This window comes from Xylaria bambusicola (genome assembly GCF_022495145.1).
Source record: "Xylaria bambusicola strain CBS 139988 unplaced genomic scaffold F5B22scaffold_79, whole genome shotgun sequence".
Classification (NCBI taxonomy): domain Eukaryota; kingdom Fungi; phylum Ascomycota; class Sordariomycetes; order Xylariales; family Xylariaceae; genus Xylaria; species Xylaria bambusicola.
Window position 1 is genome coordinate 58,459 of NW_025953632.1, and position 18,002 is coordinate 76,460.

General features: G+C 34.0%; 4 protein-coding genes across 4 annotated transcripts; 2 read left to right on the forward strand and 2 right to left on the reverse strand.

The window, feature by feature from the left end:
- Positions 1-870: 870 nt before the first annotated feature.
- F5B22DRAFT_640130 (duf1680 domain-containing protein) lies at positions 871-3,622 on the forward strand (the record flags this gene model as incomplete). The annotated part of the gene is made up of 8 exons (XM_047977812.1): positions 871-988; positions 1,040-1,407; positions 1,550-1,715; positions 1,856-1,953; positions 2,098-2,212; positions 2,273-2,598; positions 2,646-2,732; positions 2,786-3,622. The coding sequence occupies 8 exons, from the start codon at positions 871-873 to the stop codon at positions 3,620-3,622; spliced, it is 2,115 nt and encodes a 704-aa protein (XP_047825351.1).
- Positions 3,623-3,919: 297 nt separating this feature from the next.
- F5B22DRAFT_538100 (uncharacterized protein) lies at positions 3,920-4,816 on the reverse strand. Its single transcript, XM_047972801.1, has one exon. It carries the CDS (start codon positions 4,634-4,636, stop codon positions 4,217-4,219), a length of 420 nt encoding a protein of 139 aa, XP_047825352.1. The 5' UTR covers positions 4,637-4,816; the 3' UTR covers positions 3,920-4,216.
- A 2,187-nt stretch (positions 4,817-7,003) lies between these two features.
- F5B22DRAFT_538209 (class I glutamine amidotransferase-like protein) lies at positions 7,004-8,224 on the forward strand. Its single transcript, XM_047972802.1, has 3 exons — positions 7,004-7,222; positions 7,334-7,593; positions 7,737-8,224. Exons 1-3 carry the CDS (start codon positions 7,117-7,119, stop codon positions 8,091-8,093), a joined length of 723 nt encoding a protein of 240 aa, XP_047825353.1. The 5' UTR covers positions 7,004-7,116; the 3' UTR covers positions 8,094-8,224.
- F5B22DRAFT_538212 (uncharacterized protein) lies at positions 8,137-10,197 on the reverse strand. Its single transcript, XM_047972803.1, has 3 exons — positions 9,371-10,197; positions 8,704-9,318; positions 8,137-8,638 (listed from the first exon to the last, which is right to left on the reverse strand). Exons 1-3 carry the CDS (start codon positions 10,042-10,044, stop codon positions 8,356-8,358), a joined length of 1,572 nt encoding a protein of 523 aa, XP_047825354.1. The 5' UTR covers positions 10,045-10,197; the 3' UTR covers positions 8,137-8,355.
- Positions 10,198-18,002: the final 7,805 nt, after the last annotated feature.

Genomic DNA, 18,002 nt, shown 5'->3' on the forward strand with positions numbered 1-18,002 from the left:
CACCAACCACGCAAGACCACACACCCCTACCCCTGCAGTGTTGCTCTGTTTTTTCGACCACCTAAAACTTTAATACCCGCCCCCTCACAAAAAAAAAAAAAAAAAAAAAAAAAAAAAAAAAAAAAAAAAAAAAAAGGCTGTCATGATATATGAGCACGCAAGAAATCAAAAGCAGTTCATCAATTGGGTCGCCAAGCTATCCCAATGTTCTGTGTAATATCAGCAAGGCGTGGACAAGCTCGCGCGTTGACTGGAGTGTAGACCAGTCACCATTCATTGGTCACGTCATCTGGGCACAAAAGAGATGCGCGACTCGTAAAACGATGTGCTGTAACACTGTCACCGTATCATCTGACACTGGCAATTGAGGGGAAGCTACTATAAGCATACGTGCGTCGAGATGACCGTGAATGAAGCGCGGGGAAACGAGGTTGCCTTAACTTGCCATGCTGCATAATATGCATGTCACACGGCTCATGGGCTGGCCACCGACCAAACAAAATGGCAGCAGCAAGTCGATGTGTTGGCAGACGAGATACCGGGGATAATCCCGGGAGCGACACCCGTGGATTTGGATGCAATATGAAGCTCATGCCTGCATTCCAGGCTCGACCCGGCCCCTCACACGCTTGCCAAACCCCTGGGTCTTAACGTCTTATAAGTGTCTTTGCTTCACCGATAGGACTGCCAGTATAGCTATATCTGATTTGGGTGCACTGCTTAGGGGATCGCCCGAGCGAGAGCTAGATGGGCGCCCTATAGCATTATCACTTTGCTATCATTGGTATATCACTGGTATCATTGCCTGGTGGTCACTTTTCTATTCTACGTTCCTTCCTGTGCAACATATTAGAATATCGCTACACCAACATGAGAACTTCAATCAGTGTGGCAAGAGCCCTTCCGGCCGTGCTGGCTCTCTTAGCCACGAAGACCATAGCTTACCCTCAAGATAAACAACCCGTGAATTCAACGACAAGCAATGAGCGTAGGTGATAAAAATGGATTAAGCTACAAACTCTAACTAATACGAAGCCAGTTGTACAGCCAATCTACCAAGCACTGCCTCTTGGATCAGTGAAGCCTCAAGGGTGGCTTAAGGATCAGTTGGAAAAATCAGCCAGCGGGCTTGCAGGGAACTTGTTTAACTTTTATCGCTATGTCAAAGATTCACAGTGGCTGGGCGGCAACTCGGAATATTCCGATTTACATGAATCGGCGGGATACTGGTTCAATGGCCTCGTTCCTCTTGCCTTCGGCCTCGATGACTCCAGGTTAAAGGGTCAGGTCAAATTCTTCTTGGACTATATCCTTGCTCACCAGCAAGACGATGGCTGGATCGGGCCAGAGACAACGCTACAGACTCGAGGCCTGTGGGGGCGGTGCTATATTATGCTTGGACTCATGGTTTGTACTACTGTCTTTCTTTTAATCTTCATTCCGAAAATGACGATTATGGTGTAAAAAGTCTTAATTTCACTCAAGTCGTGATACAAACTCCCCTTAGTTGTGGCGAGGCATCACAAGCGATACTGACAAAGTTCATCAGCAATACGCCCAAGCCGATCCTTCTGAGACGGACAGAATCGTCGATGCTATGCATGAATATACTGAACTCGTTCACAGTATGCTTCAAGATAATTTCACAGGCTTGGTCCCCAAGCCAGGTGATGTGTTTGACGGATCCGGATGGGGACCAGCGAGGGCTCACGAAAGTAAGTTCTCGGACTTTATTCCTGTTTCAGCTACTTCGAATATCCAAAACCTCTTTCTAGGCTTGAATACTACGATAAGCTTCAAGCTTCTGATAGCTTGATACGACCAAACCGGTGATCATTGACATGATATCTTGTAGTGCATATTCCGCTACAATGGCTTTACGAGAACTACCCTAAGAACAATTCCGACTTGATCTGGGAAACGATGGACCTCATGATTCAGGGCAGCACAGTGGTATGTGACTTTTACTCTCAGGTTAACATTACCGTACTTCGAACCAACGACAGTTGGAAACGGGAAGCTTGTTTTTATATAATCTAGGATGGTCATATCTTCAATGTATTTCGATTACTAATAAGAGTAACCCATCATCTACAGTTCGGCACTGATTGGAGGGATTTCTTTGTCAAAGGGACTTTCCCAGAGGTCGTATACGCCCCGAGAGATCAGGCGTATACATGGCTATTCACGCATGGTGTGAACTTGGCAGAGGGTAAGCGGAATTACGTGGGATATATCGGCAGTCCTCGGGAGAAATACTGAAGCAATGCAGCTATCCGGTTCCCTCTGGCTATATATCGTACATCCCATGATGAGGCGCTAAAGACTCAGACAAGAACAGCAGTCGACCTCGTGGCGAAACACCACAAATCACTCGCAGGAACCATCATTGGCGATGAGCTGATCAGCGACCTGAACCCAAGCAAAGGCTCCGAGCTCTGTACCTCGGCGGAATTGATGTTCTCCCTTTCTTGGGTATACCAGTATCTAGCAGATAACGATATCGCGGATTGGGTAGAACTGACAGCGTTTAACGCCTTCCCCGGACAGATTTGGCCCGACTGGTGGTCACACCAATACGTACAGCAAGAGAATCAGGTGAGTTATCTAGCGAATACGGCGAAGTAGTTGCTTACACATTTCAGCCATGGGCAAGGAACCTCACAGTGTACCCTGAGATGTGGGAGGATGTAAGCAGTTATGGGAATGTGTTTGGCTTGGAACCGAATTATGTGAGTTAAGATATCACATTGGCGTTATTTTGAGACGCTGTTAACATGGCTAGCCCTGCTGCACCGTGAATCATCCGCAAGGTTACTCCAAGTTCCTCGCTAACGCCTTCGTTACGACCGAAGATGGAGGTATCGCACATGTCTTCCTTTCCCCTGGAACTGTCTCTACAACGCTCACCGATAGCAACAACAACGAAGTTACAATCTCAGCGGATACGAATTATCCATTTAGCATGGACCTAAGCTACTCAATATCGGCCGACGACGACTTCTCATTCTACGTGAGAATCCCAACTTGGGCTCACCCATCCAGCAGTGTTACAAAGGCTTCCGGCGACAGCGCCCGTATCTCACCGACGGCCGCTGGGCTGCATAGATTCGATATTCCGAAAGGACAGAGCAAGGTCTCTGTAACTTTGAAAACAGAGCCGCGCGTCGTGGAACGCGCCAACAACACAGCGGCCGTGTACTACGGCCCCTTACTGTACAGTCTGGCCCTCGAATTCAACGAAACGACACGAGACCCGGTCGGATACGACGGGGGCTCCATCGACCCTTCTAGCACGACGGTGCAGACGCGCGACCACATCATCGAGACCACAGATCTCTGGAACGTTGCCATTGATCCCTCGCAAATCAAGGTCATCTCTTCAGGAATTACGGAACTTGCAAGCCCGGCCTGGGCCTTCGGGGCTCCGCCCGTAGAACTACGCGTCGCAGCTACAGAAATTGACTGGCCGATCGCGTGGGATTCGCCTGCGGACCCGCCGCTCAGTCCGCAGGTAAAAGGGAAGCCGTTCAGCGCGCGTTTTGTCCCCTTTGCGAGTGCGCAGGTCCATATGGCTCATTTTCCGAAGGTGGAACTTGAGGCTGTTGATCTTGGTGAGTGAGATAAGCCCTGGGAAAAGAGGGATAGAGTCTGAGGAGGAATGAGAGGATTATTCATTATCCTCGTAGGATGACCCTGTATCTACTTTTTGATAGATGCTTAATTTCGCAGTGGTAGGCTTATATGAAAGACGTGTTGGATATAATATGGGACACGCTGCAGTTATGGAGGTGTAGACTGGTTAGAATAAGGTCTGTGCATCCTTTTCTTCTCTTTTTTAAAACCTTCATTGCGTTTAGTGAGTGTGTATTGATTTACACATACCTATCTACCGCATATTCGCTGAAGCAGAATAAGGGTTTCATGAGTGCCCGTAAAATCCCCTGTACAATGAAAACCGAGGGGCTAAATAATTATGAAAAGAAGAGAAGTAAATTCATGAAAACTAAGTATCCAGCTTTGAAATTATCTCAATTCTCTGAGCTTGTCTGACACATTATGCTCCTTCACAGTGCAACAGTACCCATCTAGGCGATGAACATGAGCAATTAAGCAGGATGGCTGGGTACGAGAACAATTTCCCGTTTTGCCTCCCCTCGTAATAATACCCGGCAATACCCTGTCCCATCTCCTGGCTCACCGCTCGAAAGATCCCTTAAAACCCCAGTGCTGAATTGAAGGCGTCCGCAGTGGACGCGTCCTTAGTCCCGAGTGCCTCGGTAGATGCTTGAGCAGCATCGCACGCAGCGACGGCAGCGTCGTTGGCTTCGCAGACGTTGATCAGCTGGTCGCAGATGCGATTCATGATAATGCTGGGATTAAGCGCGTCCTGCTGGCCCTCGGCGACCAGCGGATCCGTGGGCAGAAACGTGCCCTCATCTTCTTTGCGTCCCGCGCGACCCAACTGGAAGTCCATCGTCGGCGTGCATTGGCCGAAATTGACTGCTCCGTTGTCTACCTGGCCGTTACCATTATTGTTGTCACCTTGGTTCTGGTTCTGTCGTGGTGGGATGCGGAGGTTTGCTGCTGACACGCTAGTCGCAGCGATGAGGGCGAGAATAGTCTTTGTCTGCATATTTGCAATTGGCTTTGGATTTTTGAATTACTATGTAGCGGCGATCGACGCCCTGTATGGTAGGTCAAAGGAATTATGTACGAGAATGTAGGAAGTTCACAGAACTTGCGGACGAAAAGACCAAGATCTACTTGGGGTGAAAGTCAGTTCAGATGATGAGAATTGAGATGAATTTGAAATGGTAGACTAAGTTGTTTAAGCAACAAACTGGGTTTATAACCCAAATGCTGGGACAATCGTTTCCGTTTACGTGCATGATATGATGCGGCCCGAACAACCGAGAGCGCAGACACGAGATGATAGTTGGGATCTACATATTGCATTCAAACGTCGCAAGTTACGAGGATCATACTACGGCAAAAGCAGATGCGCAACAGTTATGCGACAAGTTAGGACGACGCTCAGCTTGGCTAAAAGCAGCCGATGTTTGATTTTGTAACATAATTGGATATTTGCTAAGTACCAGTATGTGTGCTACAGATCAACGGCTTGAGTGTGGGGATCAGATGAAGTTTCAGATGTTTAGATGGCAACCTTGAACTTTTTCTACGGCAATTCAATTTGCTGCACCTTCCTTTGCTATCATGCGTAATCCCAGTTACCTGAACTTTAGATCACCAGGCAATTTCCCTCAACTTGGGGTTTTCTGTGCTCCTCTTGTTTCACTATTCCGCTTCATTACGACGTTGATCTGTGAAAGTTATAAGGGTCATATACAAAGGAGCTGCCATTCCCAGGATTGAGGTCAAGTTATACCCGTCTGAAAGCGTTGTTACAATGTTAGAGCTCGTCAAATAGTTATCTTCGATCTTTGCCACCAAAGCTATGCTTAAGTCTACGCCATTCCCAGCACACTCTGCTGGTTTTCACACCAATCCATTTGGGCTGGATAGGTCAATAATAGCGAATTCTTATTTTAAGTAAATAATGCGTGTCAGCACAGTCATGCCTGCCCCTTACTAGTTGTTTCGAGCGTTTCCAGAAGATGTGAGGTAATACTGTCAATATGCTCCAAGATATCTATTAACTGATGGTAGCAGCCTTGGCCTGGCTTCACCAAGTCTTTGCTGTATTTCCAGGAACATTGGTCTCACTACCTCAGTGCCCCCCTTGAAATTGCTGTTGTTGTATGAAAGGTTCCGTCGAATCCCCTGGGAAGTTTGTTGGTAGCTGTTGTATGCTCCAGCTAGCTTCAAGCCCTTACAGTAAAGTCAACTATCCGCCCTAATTGTCAAGAGAAACATTCAGGCAGCCAGACAATGACTCCTCGAGCCCTCTTCATATTGTCACTAGTCGCCATCCATTTGCATACAGAATATAAGGTTAATAGTCAGCGGTTAGCTCCATGTCTCTCCACTCCTTGTAGAAGCAGTGTTTCCATTCATTCTAGCTCAGACGATTGAGCAATAGGCATGGCCCATGTGTATGTCTTGGGCGTATCCAGCCTTACTTTGTATTTTTGTTTTTTTTGAGCAAGCAGAAATATTCTTGTGTCTTCCTCTGAATTCTTCAGGCCTATTGGTGGAGAATATCCATAATCAATGTCCCCGCGCCGATACGAGAAAATGTCGGTTAGAATGAAGCAACATAACTACTCCTGACAACTTCAACGATAAATGAGCTATAATTCCCGAAGCTAGGCGATTTATATCTAGTCGAATTTTGACATGGACCTACACTACAGAGAAGATACCAAATCCAACAGAGAGGTTGCTGTATTCAAACACAGTTTATTTATCGCCTACATCCATTCATCACTATGATCACTTTCATCAATGAAAAAATAACGCCACCGAATCTCAAAGTTCCGTAAGCTGTTAGGAGGTACGCTCCGATCGACCCAGGTAGTCGCAGAGACGACATTTGTGGGCTAGAGCCAATGGTGGCAGCTGCCGTGATGCCCCTCGACTCCATTTAAGGGCGTGAATTGATTCATGCACCCCCTTCTCGGCTGATTCCGTGTTGCATCGACGCGAGCAGTTAGGGAAGACATCTAGCGGAGCTATAAGAGGCCGTAGTGCGATGGTGGACATCCAAGATGAGCTTTTCCGATTGTGCCGACATTGCTAAAACCCTTCGTCGCGCATCGTGAATTCCGATGCGAGCCGTGACTCAACATGAGTGGCCCTTACATATGAAGGTTAGCAATAGTCTTGTGAGAAATAGAACTATCCTTAAATGTTTAGCAGATTTTGATCAGCCATTGTTGCGCCCAACCATTTGACCGCTTGTGTCTCAAGTCCGCAGAGTGTACGTAACAACTCCGCTGCGGCTCGGAGGTTACAAACGAAGCTTATGAAAAGCACAGTCATATGGAGCTTTAGTCATTGATTGTTGAGAGAAAATGTATAAAAAGCTGTAGTATTCTGCTGGTGCAAGCCTGAGACTCATCAGAAGATCCATAGCTTTCAAATACGACCCTGAAATTCTACTAGAGAAACATCTTCATTAACTCGTTAATTTTCGCCAAACTCAGAAACATGGCACCCATCACTTTTGGCGCGCTTGTCTACGACTATCAGGCAATGGATGTTATGGGCCCAACTGACCTTCTCAACTCATCAAGCCGCCATCTGTTAAGTGCTCGTAAGGGACCTTTTCAGCACCGCCCTTCTCTTCCCATCATGCTATCCAACCTCTGTTATCGCGCTTTAGATAAATAGAAAGCTAGTTAGAGCTAATCTCTCGAGAAATTAGTCAAAGTCTATGCACCCATGGATGAAACAACTATATCTCGAGCACCAGAGATCGTCTTTCATCATATTGGGCTGAACAGAAACCCTGTGGCTCTGCTTTCGAGTCACGTCACGATAGTACCGACCACCACCGTTGACGAATGTCCAGACTTGGACTGCCTGATTTTAGGAGGGCCGAACCCCGACGGTTTTGAACTTCATCCGAAGTACGCCGACTTTATTCGCCGGCATGTTGCAGCTGGGAAGCCGCTATTCACAACCGTGAGTGCCGATATTCTCTTTCCTCAACTCTATTTCTCGTCCAACCCATAAAGGCTCCTCTATATTTCGACTCTATTTTAGCGCTTGAAATTCCTCTTGATTCATGTGTGCCTTGGTGAATAGGTTCTGATCCGTTATCGCAGTGCACCGGCGCGTACGTGGCAGCATTGTCCGGTGTCCTTGACGGTAAGAACGCCACAGTTAACCACATAGAGTTTGCGTGGATCAAAAAGCGACTCCCCCAGGTCAAATGGTCGATGGACAAGCAGTGGGTTGTGGACGGAAATATCTGGACCGGATCAGGCGCATCTGCAGGGATGGACATGATAGCACATTGGATCAAGGAGAACTATGGCCTTGACGTTCTGACAGCTGGCGCTTTGGGCCTTGATTACGAACCAAGGGATATTGATGGTTTATTGACTGTTCTACCGAAGAGATATGATGGGAAGGGAAAGCAGATCTCTACACATGTATACAAGCACTACGCTGAGTACTAGCTTCATTCTTTGCGGAGATGTAGATATTAGAGCAATGAGTTGACAATCTGTTCAAGTCATTTGCGGAATTTTAGTTCTCAAGAAACACTATTGCCTGATAAATAGGGACGGTCCATAAATAGGGGCCCATTATCTACCCACGTGTGAGTACGGACTCTGGTGCGTAGGTAGTAGAGGGCGCAACCAATTGCACTAACACGTAATGTCGCGATGAAGCAGACTCCTACTTGTCTGGATAGGTCCTGTACTCTAGTGTAACGTCTCAGACACACTCTGATCTTGCGAGGCGCGCGATCTCTCTCGCCGCTGTAAGTCGCCCTGGTTCTTTCTGAGCCAATTCACCAAGCTCTTTAGCCTTGTTCCTCATTCGAAGACTGTCTTGTCCACCATCCACAACTTTCAGGAAGCTTCTACGCAGATCTTCAGCTGTCCAATTCGGGGCTGTACCTCTTGTAGCGTAGACACCCACGCCAATCTCTTCGGCTAGCTGGGCATAGTTGTATAAGTCAAACCACATGGGAATAATCACCTGTGGTACGCCGGCTCTACATGGGAGAAGGAAGTGTTAGCTGAATCGATAGCACTAATGTCAAAGAGGGTTGTCTCGTACGCGATAGCTTCATTGTAGCAATTTGCCCCTCCATGATGAATAGACGCGATTATATGACCAGTCCCCAGTAAAGATACAGGATTAGCACCCAACCACTCCGAGATTTTAAGTCGCCCCTTTTCGATATATTTTTGGACTGGTAAAAAAACGTCGGCGTCAGAGTAAGCGCCTTCTTTTTTCATCTTCCAGATCACCTGTACATTAGTTTCAGCAAGAATACTAGCAATGGCCAGCGCCATTGTCTTTGCGTGCTCCTCTTTATAGGTAAATAAACTGCCAAGGTTTATTAGTACTGTTGGCGCTCTCGATAACCAGGCTGTCAATTCTGCGTCTTGCTCTATAGCTGGCACCTCATCAAGTACTATGGGTCCCGTACAAGTAACATTAGGAGGGATAAAATCAAGTGGAATGCTCGCTCCGGGCAGGTACTGTGCGATCCACGGCCTGTTTAGACGCGAAGAGCGGGCAGGATCTTGGATACCGTGTGCTTCAAGCTGCTTCTTGGTGGATTGAAAGTCGTTTCGAATAAGAACTGAATATATGAACCCGGCTGTAACTATGATATTCTCGGGAATCTTCCGCCATGGCACTGGGAAAGGAAAATCGGAACCCATTCTTCAATTCCCATGTTAGTGATTTCTTGAGGCTTATCATAGATCTAACGCACCGGGAATACTTCCAAAGAAAGCCCCAGTAGGGTTGGTCGCCAGCAAAGGCATCGACGAGTGCATTTGGAGAGATGTATGCATGAGTTCGGTTGCTTTTCCATGCAGCCTGGATGGCTGGCCGTAAGGTTGTATCCAAGACCACAACGGACGGATCAACGTCTTGGATGATATTTTCTGCCTTGTCAAAAAGCTTGATGTGATCTTCGGCCTCCCATGGTGATATTGCAGCTTGGACCTGGCTGGTTATGGTACCCAGCCCCTTCATTCCAGGAGGATGCATAAGATGATGAACGAAGTTTCCGTGTGTGCCGAGGCGTGCCGAAAATGCTTTTGAATATTCCGGTCCAGGGAGTTCATGAAAGTAGATGTTTCTCGTGGCGGGTGACTTGCGCCGCGCCAAAGTGGATAGCTTTCGCAACTTCGAGGCTGTTCGAGGAAAAGATGCAACGTGAATCTCAGTACACGGATATTTCTCTAGGAGTCCACTAGCGGTTGCCAGATGCACATTGCTGAGGCCATATTCAGTGTTAATGAAAAATAGAACAGTGCCATTTCTGCCCGGAATTGGAGAAAATGAACTGTCGGATGTGGCGGGTGGTTTGGATGATAGGAAAACTGCTGCCAACGCCACTAATACCGCCAACGTGGTGACTGCTCGATATGGTACGCCCATTGCCTAGACATATACTACAAGAGTCTTCGCAGGTGAACTCGAATAATATATCAAGTAGGTGGTTGCAGTCGCTAAACTAAAGTATAGTTTGAGTCACAGAGCGCAGCAACGTATTCTGCTATGAGGAACGCTAATAAGTCGATTGAGTCCCGGAGAACGTGCCATGCCACCGCTTTTTCTCCAGAGCTGACAGCGTTGCGTATCCGCCCGTTAAGAGACGATTGCTACATTAGTATTAGTGAGTTTACCGGGGTTACTTTGTTTGATTTCGTACTCCAACGTTAAGGGGCCAGGGTCAGGACCATGGGCTTATCTACCGTAGAGAACATGGGGTGAGTCTGCTGCGGGTTTGACCGCTTTACCCGCAATGGCGCAATAATTATAGAATTCCCTTGAGGTAGTCTAAAGAATTCTGTGTTACAGCTTTCTCTTCGTGTTTACAATATAATTAATCTATATCTTGGCCCGGCCTTATGTCTCCCTGAAAATGCCCAAATATCCTTCGTGTTCACACAAATTCTACACTAGAGCCATAGGCCCCGAATTTGGTTACATATCTGCTCCAATTGCAACTCAGAGTCATAATGGACTTTTTCTGCCTCCTCTGAGCTACCTATACCTTTTAAGTAGGCCTCTAAGGCCAAAATATTGCGCACAGTCACGCAGTGGCCATACCCATATCCCTCAACTGAAGCTGCGACTGCCTTATACAGGGCATCAAGAGCAGTTTCGTGCTTGTTTTCAGCAACTGCAATTTCATGTAAAATATCATAACATCCACATCCGCTGATTACGCGAGGATCGGCTAGGGGATCGTCGAGAATTTCAGAAACTAGTTTTTTTGCCTCGTCGTGACGACCTGTATAAAATTTAAGCCAAGCGATGCGAGACTTCAGAACTTTGTGAAGTTCCGCACCTTTGGGCTGACTTGATAGTTGCTCTTCGGAATCCGATTTAAGGAGATCTTGTTCCAGCGGTAGAAGTTGATCTCGGACGTAGGTGGGCCTTAGGGCTCCTGCAGTACGTTCGAAGGATCAGTTCAAGGTAGTATTAAATGCTCTAGCTAGTTAAATTCTATCTGAAAGGCAATTGAACGGTATATTAAATATATATACGATTTTAAAACCCTTATTAACCTACTCCTTAACTCCATTAATGTCTAATATACCCCCTTAGCCTTATTATTTATAATAATTATAAAGCTAACTATAATATAAATAAAAAATAAACTTTTATAATAGCTTCTTTTATAATTATATACCTTTATTATAAAGCCTTTATAATTATATAAGCTTATATAAATATATACTTATACATTTATAAATATAAATAAAAAGTTTAAATTAATATTTATAAATATATATTATAAATATTATTAATATTAATTAATTAAGTAACTATAGTATAAATAAATTATAAATATATTTATAATAGCCTTTATATACTTTTATTATTATATTAACTTTTAATTCTTTTCCTTTTTTTTTCTTTAGCTTTATAAACTATATTTTATATAAATATTTTAAAGTATATTATTACCCTTTAATTAAATTATTAATTAATTTATATTTATTTTAATAAATTAATATAAGCTTTTAATTAATAGGTTTTTCTTTTCTTTTTTTTAAATGCATATAATTAAAAATAGGTTAAAAAGAGCTTTAACTAATATAAATATAGCTTTAATAATACTATTAATAATAATAACAATTATAACTATTATTATTATTACTATTATTATTATTACTATTATTATTATTATTATTATAATATAAATAATCTCTTTAGCTTTATTTTTAATAATATATAATTTTAAAGGATAAGGTTTATATAATTATTAATTTTATATTTTTAATAGATATAATTTCTACTTTTATTATAACTATAGCTATAGATATAATAGTAATATTCCCCCTTTTCCTCTTATATTATTATTAATATTACTATTAATATTATTACCTATACCCTAGCACCCCCCTCCCTTTTTACAATTATACCCTACTTAAGTAAATAAATATATTATACTATATTTACTATATATATACGGTATATTAACTTCTAACTAAGGGGTTAGCTATTTTAATATAATATATAAATATTAATATTATTAATATACCTTTAAATATACCTATACTTTAATATAAATACTTCTTTTTTAATTTTATAATCTTTTAAATATTAGTTAATTAATTTATTTTATATTTAAACTTATAATAGTTATCCTTATAATAATTTAATTCTTTATAGTATTTTAAGCATTATTATTAAATATAATATTAATAATTATAAATAATTATAAGTTTAGCTTTTTATTTTTATAAATATTAACTTTAAAATTTTATAAAAAGTTATATACTTATATATAGCTTATTATATACTTTTAATAATCCTAAAAGTAAAGTTTACTTTATTAGCTATTTTTATTATTATTTCTATACCTATTATTATTATTATATTTATTCCTATTATTATTATTAATATTTTATATATATATACCCTTTTAAAGGGTATATTTAAAGAATTAAACTAATATATTATACTTTTATAGGAAGTTTGCCTTATAATTATTAAATTATAAAACGTTATTTTTTTAAAGGCCCTATATTTATAATTAATTTTTTAATTAATTATATATTTATTTTAATATTAAATAATATATATTTTATAAATTTAAAAAAGTATAAAAATATTTAAATTATATTTATTTTAAATTTTTTATAAGCTTATTAATTAGCATTTCCTATATTAATAAATAAATAACCTTAAAAAAGTTTTTATAATATTTTTACCTAATTTATATATTTTAAATATTAATATAATAAAGGTAAATATTAATCCTTTTATACTTCTTTATAATTAAGTAAATTATTTAAGTATTATTTAAATAAATCATTTATTTAAAGTTTAATTTATATTAAAAATTATAAAATAACTTATATAGCATTATAATCTTTATATTAATTATTTTTAAAGCTAAAACTTTAACTTTAATAGTTAATATAAATATTATACTTTAATAAATAGCTTTTTAATTAATTATACCCTTAAATAGAAATATAATAAACCTATATAAAAAGTACTTTATCTTTTTATTATTAATAAATAATATATTATTAATAATTAATAAAGCTTATATATTCTCTTTATTACCTTTATAGATAATTTTAAAGTAATAGGTATAATATAAATAATATATAATTTAATTAATAATAATTATATACCTTTAATTAAAATTAATTAGGAATTTAAATAATAAAGCAGTTATAAATGCTATATTAAGCTTTAATATAATTATAATATATAATATTAAACCTATATAATTTTAAAAAGCTTTAATTTAATTTTTAAAAGGTTTTCCTTTATATAATAAAAGTTTTTTATATAAAAAAGGAATAATTAAAATTTAACTATTATTAATTAATTTATAATAGTTTATAATCTTTTTAATATATTAATTATAAAGTAATATTATAATTTAGGTACTTTTATTTTTAATTACTTTAATCTTTAAAAATTAATTAATATTGCTTTATTCTTTAAAATTATATATTAATTTAATCCTATTAATAATCTTTTCTACCTATTTTTTATATTTCTTTATAAATAGCATTAAAAAATTATTAATATAAAATATAATATATATTATATAATTAAATATATAAAATAAATAGGATTCCTTTAATAAGGGGATTATTTTAAATTTCTTTAAAGTAAATATAAACTTTTAATACTATAGGAATAATAAATCTTTTAAACTATATAATGCTTTATTAAAAAGGGTTACTTTATTTCCTTTTTTAAATTTATTAAATAGTTAATATATTATAAACCTTTTATTATCTTTTTTAATATTTAAAAAAGCTACTATTCTATTAAATTATTAAATTTTTAAATTATTATAAGTAATTAAAGCTATTATTAAATAGAATATCTTTATTATAAATATAATAATATAAATTAATTAAAATATATTTTTAAATTAAAAATTACCTTAAACTATTATTTTAAATTTATAAGTTTATAAATAGCCTTTTTTATTAAACTTATAAGTAAAGACTTACTTTAGGGGTAATAGTTTATATTTAGCTTTAATATATTTAATAATTTTAAATACTTTGCTTTTTTTAAGGTTTTTAATTTCTTAAATTACATTTTTCTTAAAAAGATTACTTAATAAATACTTATTAAACTTTTTTTAACTTTTAAAAAAAGGATAAAAAAGATTATCTTTATAATATTTATATAGTTTTTTTAATATAACCTTTAATTATTTAAGCTTAAATTGCTTTATAATAGTTATAAATATTATATATACTATTTTATATTTTTAATTACTTTTATAAATAGCTTTTAACTAATTAAAAAAGTAAGTATTTATAAAGTTTAATTAATTATAATTATTTAAGGAGGTAATCTTTTATTCCTTATATATTATTATTATAAAAATAATATATATTTTAATATATTTATTATTTTTAGCTTAAATCTTTAAAGGTTTACTTTAAAGCCTTTTATTAGCTTTTTTAAGTTTTTAAGGGCTTTTTTTACTTTATTTTAATAGATCCTTTTTTATTAGTTTAATCTTTTAACTATTATTAAATTAATCCTAAATTACTTTACCTTTTTTAAATTAATTTTAAAACCTTTTAATTATTATATAATTTTTAATTAGGTCTTTATTTAATAAGCTTATAGTTATTTCCTTAATATTAGCTAAATGTACTTTTTAATAAGGCTAATATATTCTGCTACTTTTTTTAATTAAACTTAAGGGTTATTTTAATTCTTTTTAAAGCTTTTTAATTATATTAAATTCCTTTCTTATTATTCCTTTAATATATTAATTTAACTTAAATATTCCTTTAAGGGTTATAAGTTTATATAATTAATTATTATAATCCTTTAAGCCTTTTTTATTTAAATTTATAATTATTCTTACCTTTAATTTAAAATCCTATAATTAACTTCCTAATAATTTATTAATAAATATAAAAATATCCCCTTTTATTATAGTTTAATTATATAATAGTTTAAATTATATTAATAGTACTTTTTTTAAATTTTTATATAATTTAGGAAATTTTTTAGGATTTTTTTAATTATAGTTATAAATTTTACTATTTTTTTAAAGATCTTTTTAAGCTATTTATTATATTCCTTTAAATAAAAAATTTCCTTATTAAAATATATATCTTTTATAATAATTATTTAACTTAATTTAAAAACTTATATATAATATATATTAAATATTTAATATTTAATTAAATACTTTATATAAATATATTAATTTATTTTATATATTTACTTTTCTTCCTTTATAAATATATCCTTTTTAATTAAGTAAATTTAATATTTATATATATATAAACCTTTTTAATAAAGGTATAGGTTAATGTTTAATTATTTAATTACTTTTAATAAATATTATTAAAAATAACTTTTAAATTAAAATAAGAACATTTTAAATAATATATAAAAATTATAAAAATAATTTAAGCTTATATTATAAAGTTATAAAGTAGTTTAAACTACTTTTAATTAAAGCTTTTTAAATAAATTAATTTCTTTTAATATCTTTTAAACTTTTTTTATTAATTTTTAATTAATTTCTTTTTTATTTTTTATAAGCTCTTTTATATATATTAAAAGGAGCTTTAAATTTATATTTAAAAAATATACCTATTTTTAAAAGTTTATTTTTCTTTATATTATAATTATTATAATTTTATTATTATTATATATTTTATTAATTAAAAGCTTATATTATTTTATTATTTAACTTTTAAAGTTTATAAAAGCTTATAAAACTTATAGTTTTATTTAATTAATAAAGTAATATATATATAATATATTATTATATTTATCTTTAATAATAAATAGGTAAAATAATTTATTATACTTTTAATTATAATAAAAAAGATTTTAATTAATTTATTAAAAAGGCCTTTTAAAATGCTTTTTTAATATTTTATATAAAATAGCTTATTTAAGTTAAACCTTTATATAGGTTTTATATTTAATATTAATAGTTTTTTTAATTTTTATACCCCTTATATTATAAATTAAAGCTTTTAAGTTTTTTAATTTTAAATACTTTAATTATAAATATTATAATTCTTTAAAATTAACCTTATCTTTTAAAGGATTAATTAAATACTTTTTTAAATAAGTTTAAAAAAATACTATAACTACTTTTATTAAACTTAATAAAACTTTATAATTTATATAAATAATATTTATAAAAGTTTTATTTAAATAATTAACTATTAGTTTATACTTTAAAAATATTAAATTTATCTTTTTAATAAGTTTTTTTAATAAGGTATTAAATTTAATATTTTTATAATATAGGAAATAATTTAAATTATAATATTAAATCCTAATCTTTTTTAAGTAAACTTTTAAAATTATATTTATATAAAAGTTCTTTATTAAAGCTATATTTTTAAATATTAAAAACTTTATATCCTTATTATTAATATTTATAAGGATATTTTTAATAATCCTTTTATTTATTTTTAAAATTAAAAAATTTATAATATTTATATTTATATTCTTTTTATTTTTAATAAATTTAAATAAACTTAATTTAAAAAGATTTATATTATTAATTAAATATAATATATTATAATTATTAAAAACTATATTTAAATAAAATAAATAAAGGTTATTATTTAATATTATATAAGCTTTAAAGTTATTAAAGCTCTTTTTAATTATTGTTACGATCGGGGGGGTTTAGGGCATAGCTATATTAATACTATAAATAAAAATTCTAAGCTAAAAAAGAAAGGAAGGAAAAATAAAACTAAAATATAAACGTATATAAAAATATATATATATTAATAGCTATCGTAGGTCATATAACCTTATTAATATAGGTTTTATATATTTCTACAATATCCCTTTATAGTACATATAATATTCCGGCATAATACATATCTAACACGTTCGTTACACTTCCCCCTACCAAAATTAAAACACAGGCGCAAAATAGGTCGAAGAATTACGTATAGCATCTAGTTTTAATTATAATACTATTTTATATAGTAATATTATTATTATAGTAATTAATAGTAAACTTATTAACTATTATAGCTTTTATTTATTTATTTAACCGTTTAAATAGTTTTAATATATTAAGCTATTTTTTATAAAACTTTTATATTTTAACTAATAAATTTTTAAAATTCTTTACCAGGTATTAAATATTATTAAAGTTATAACCTTTCTAAGCAATTTAATATTATAGCATTTTATTATGCCCTATTATTTATAACCTAAATAGCTGCTTAACTTCTTATTCCAATCCTCCTTTAATATCTTTAAATTTTAATAATAGTTAAGTTTATTAAAGTAATAGGTTTTTACTTACTTTATATAATTAATTTATATAAAAAAGGTTAATTATTTTTATTAACTTTAAAAGGTTTAATATATAGTTATATTTTTTCTTTTTAAATATTTTAAAAGGTTTAACCTATTAAAAGTCCAATTGGATAATTGGGCTATTAATTATAAAACCTTTCTTTTTTAAGAAAACTTTATCTCCTATATAAAAGTCCATTAAATATTACTTCTTATTTACCTATATTTTTTACCTCTTTTATATAGCTTTCGTTATTTTATAAGCTGCTTTTTATACCTTATAAATTTATTATACTAATTATTAGGCTAGCTTTTTAAATACTATCTTTTTAATAATATTTAGCAAAAGTAGCAATAAAGGGTTCCTTATATTAATTCCCGTTAAAACCTTTAATAATACTATATTAATAATTAAATATTAAAAGGCATTATATATAAAATTTAATATAAATAAATAAAAGCTCCAATCATCCTAATACTTATTAATATAAAAGTATAACTATTAATCTAACTTTTAATTTATAAATTCTATAGCTTTTTATATTTAAAGGTAAAAGGTACTTTTATATTAGTATTTAATATAGGTTAAT

Bases quoted from the DNA above. Each gene is read 5' to 3' on its own strand.
- F5B22DRAFT_538100 (XM_047972801.1), bottom strand. From the start codon at position 4,636: ATGCAGACAAAGACTATTCTCGCCCTCATCGCTGCGACTAGCGTGTCA.
- F5B22DRAFT_538209 (XM_047972802.1), top strand. From the start codon at position 7,117: ATGGCACCCATCACTTTTGGCGCGCTTGTCTACGACTATCAGGCAATG. The intron at 7,223-7,333 runs GTAAGGGACCTT...TCGAGAAATTAG, and splicing joins CCGCCATCTGTTAAGTGCTC to TCAAAGTCTATGCACCCATG. The intron at 7,594-7,736 runs GTGAGTGCCGAT...CCGTTATCGCAG, and splicing joins GGAAGCCGCTATTCACAACC to TGCACCGGCGCGTACGTGGC.
- F5B22DRAFT_538212 (XM_047972803.1), bottom strand. From the start codon at position 10,044: ATGGGCGTACCATATCGAGCAGTCACCACGTTGGCGGTATTAGTGGCG. The intron at 9,319-9,370 runs GTGCGTTAGATC...TGGGAATTGAAG, and splicing joins TTTCTTTGGAAGTATTCCCG to AATGGGTTCCGATTTTCCTT. The intron at 8,639-8,703 runs GTACGAGACAAC...TCTCCCATGTAG, and splicing joins TGCTACAATGAAGCTATCGC to AGCCGGCGTACCACAGGTGA.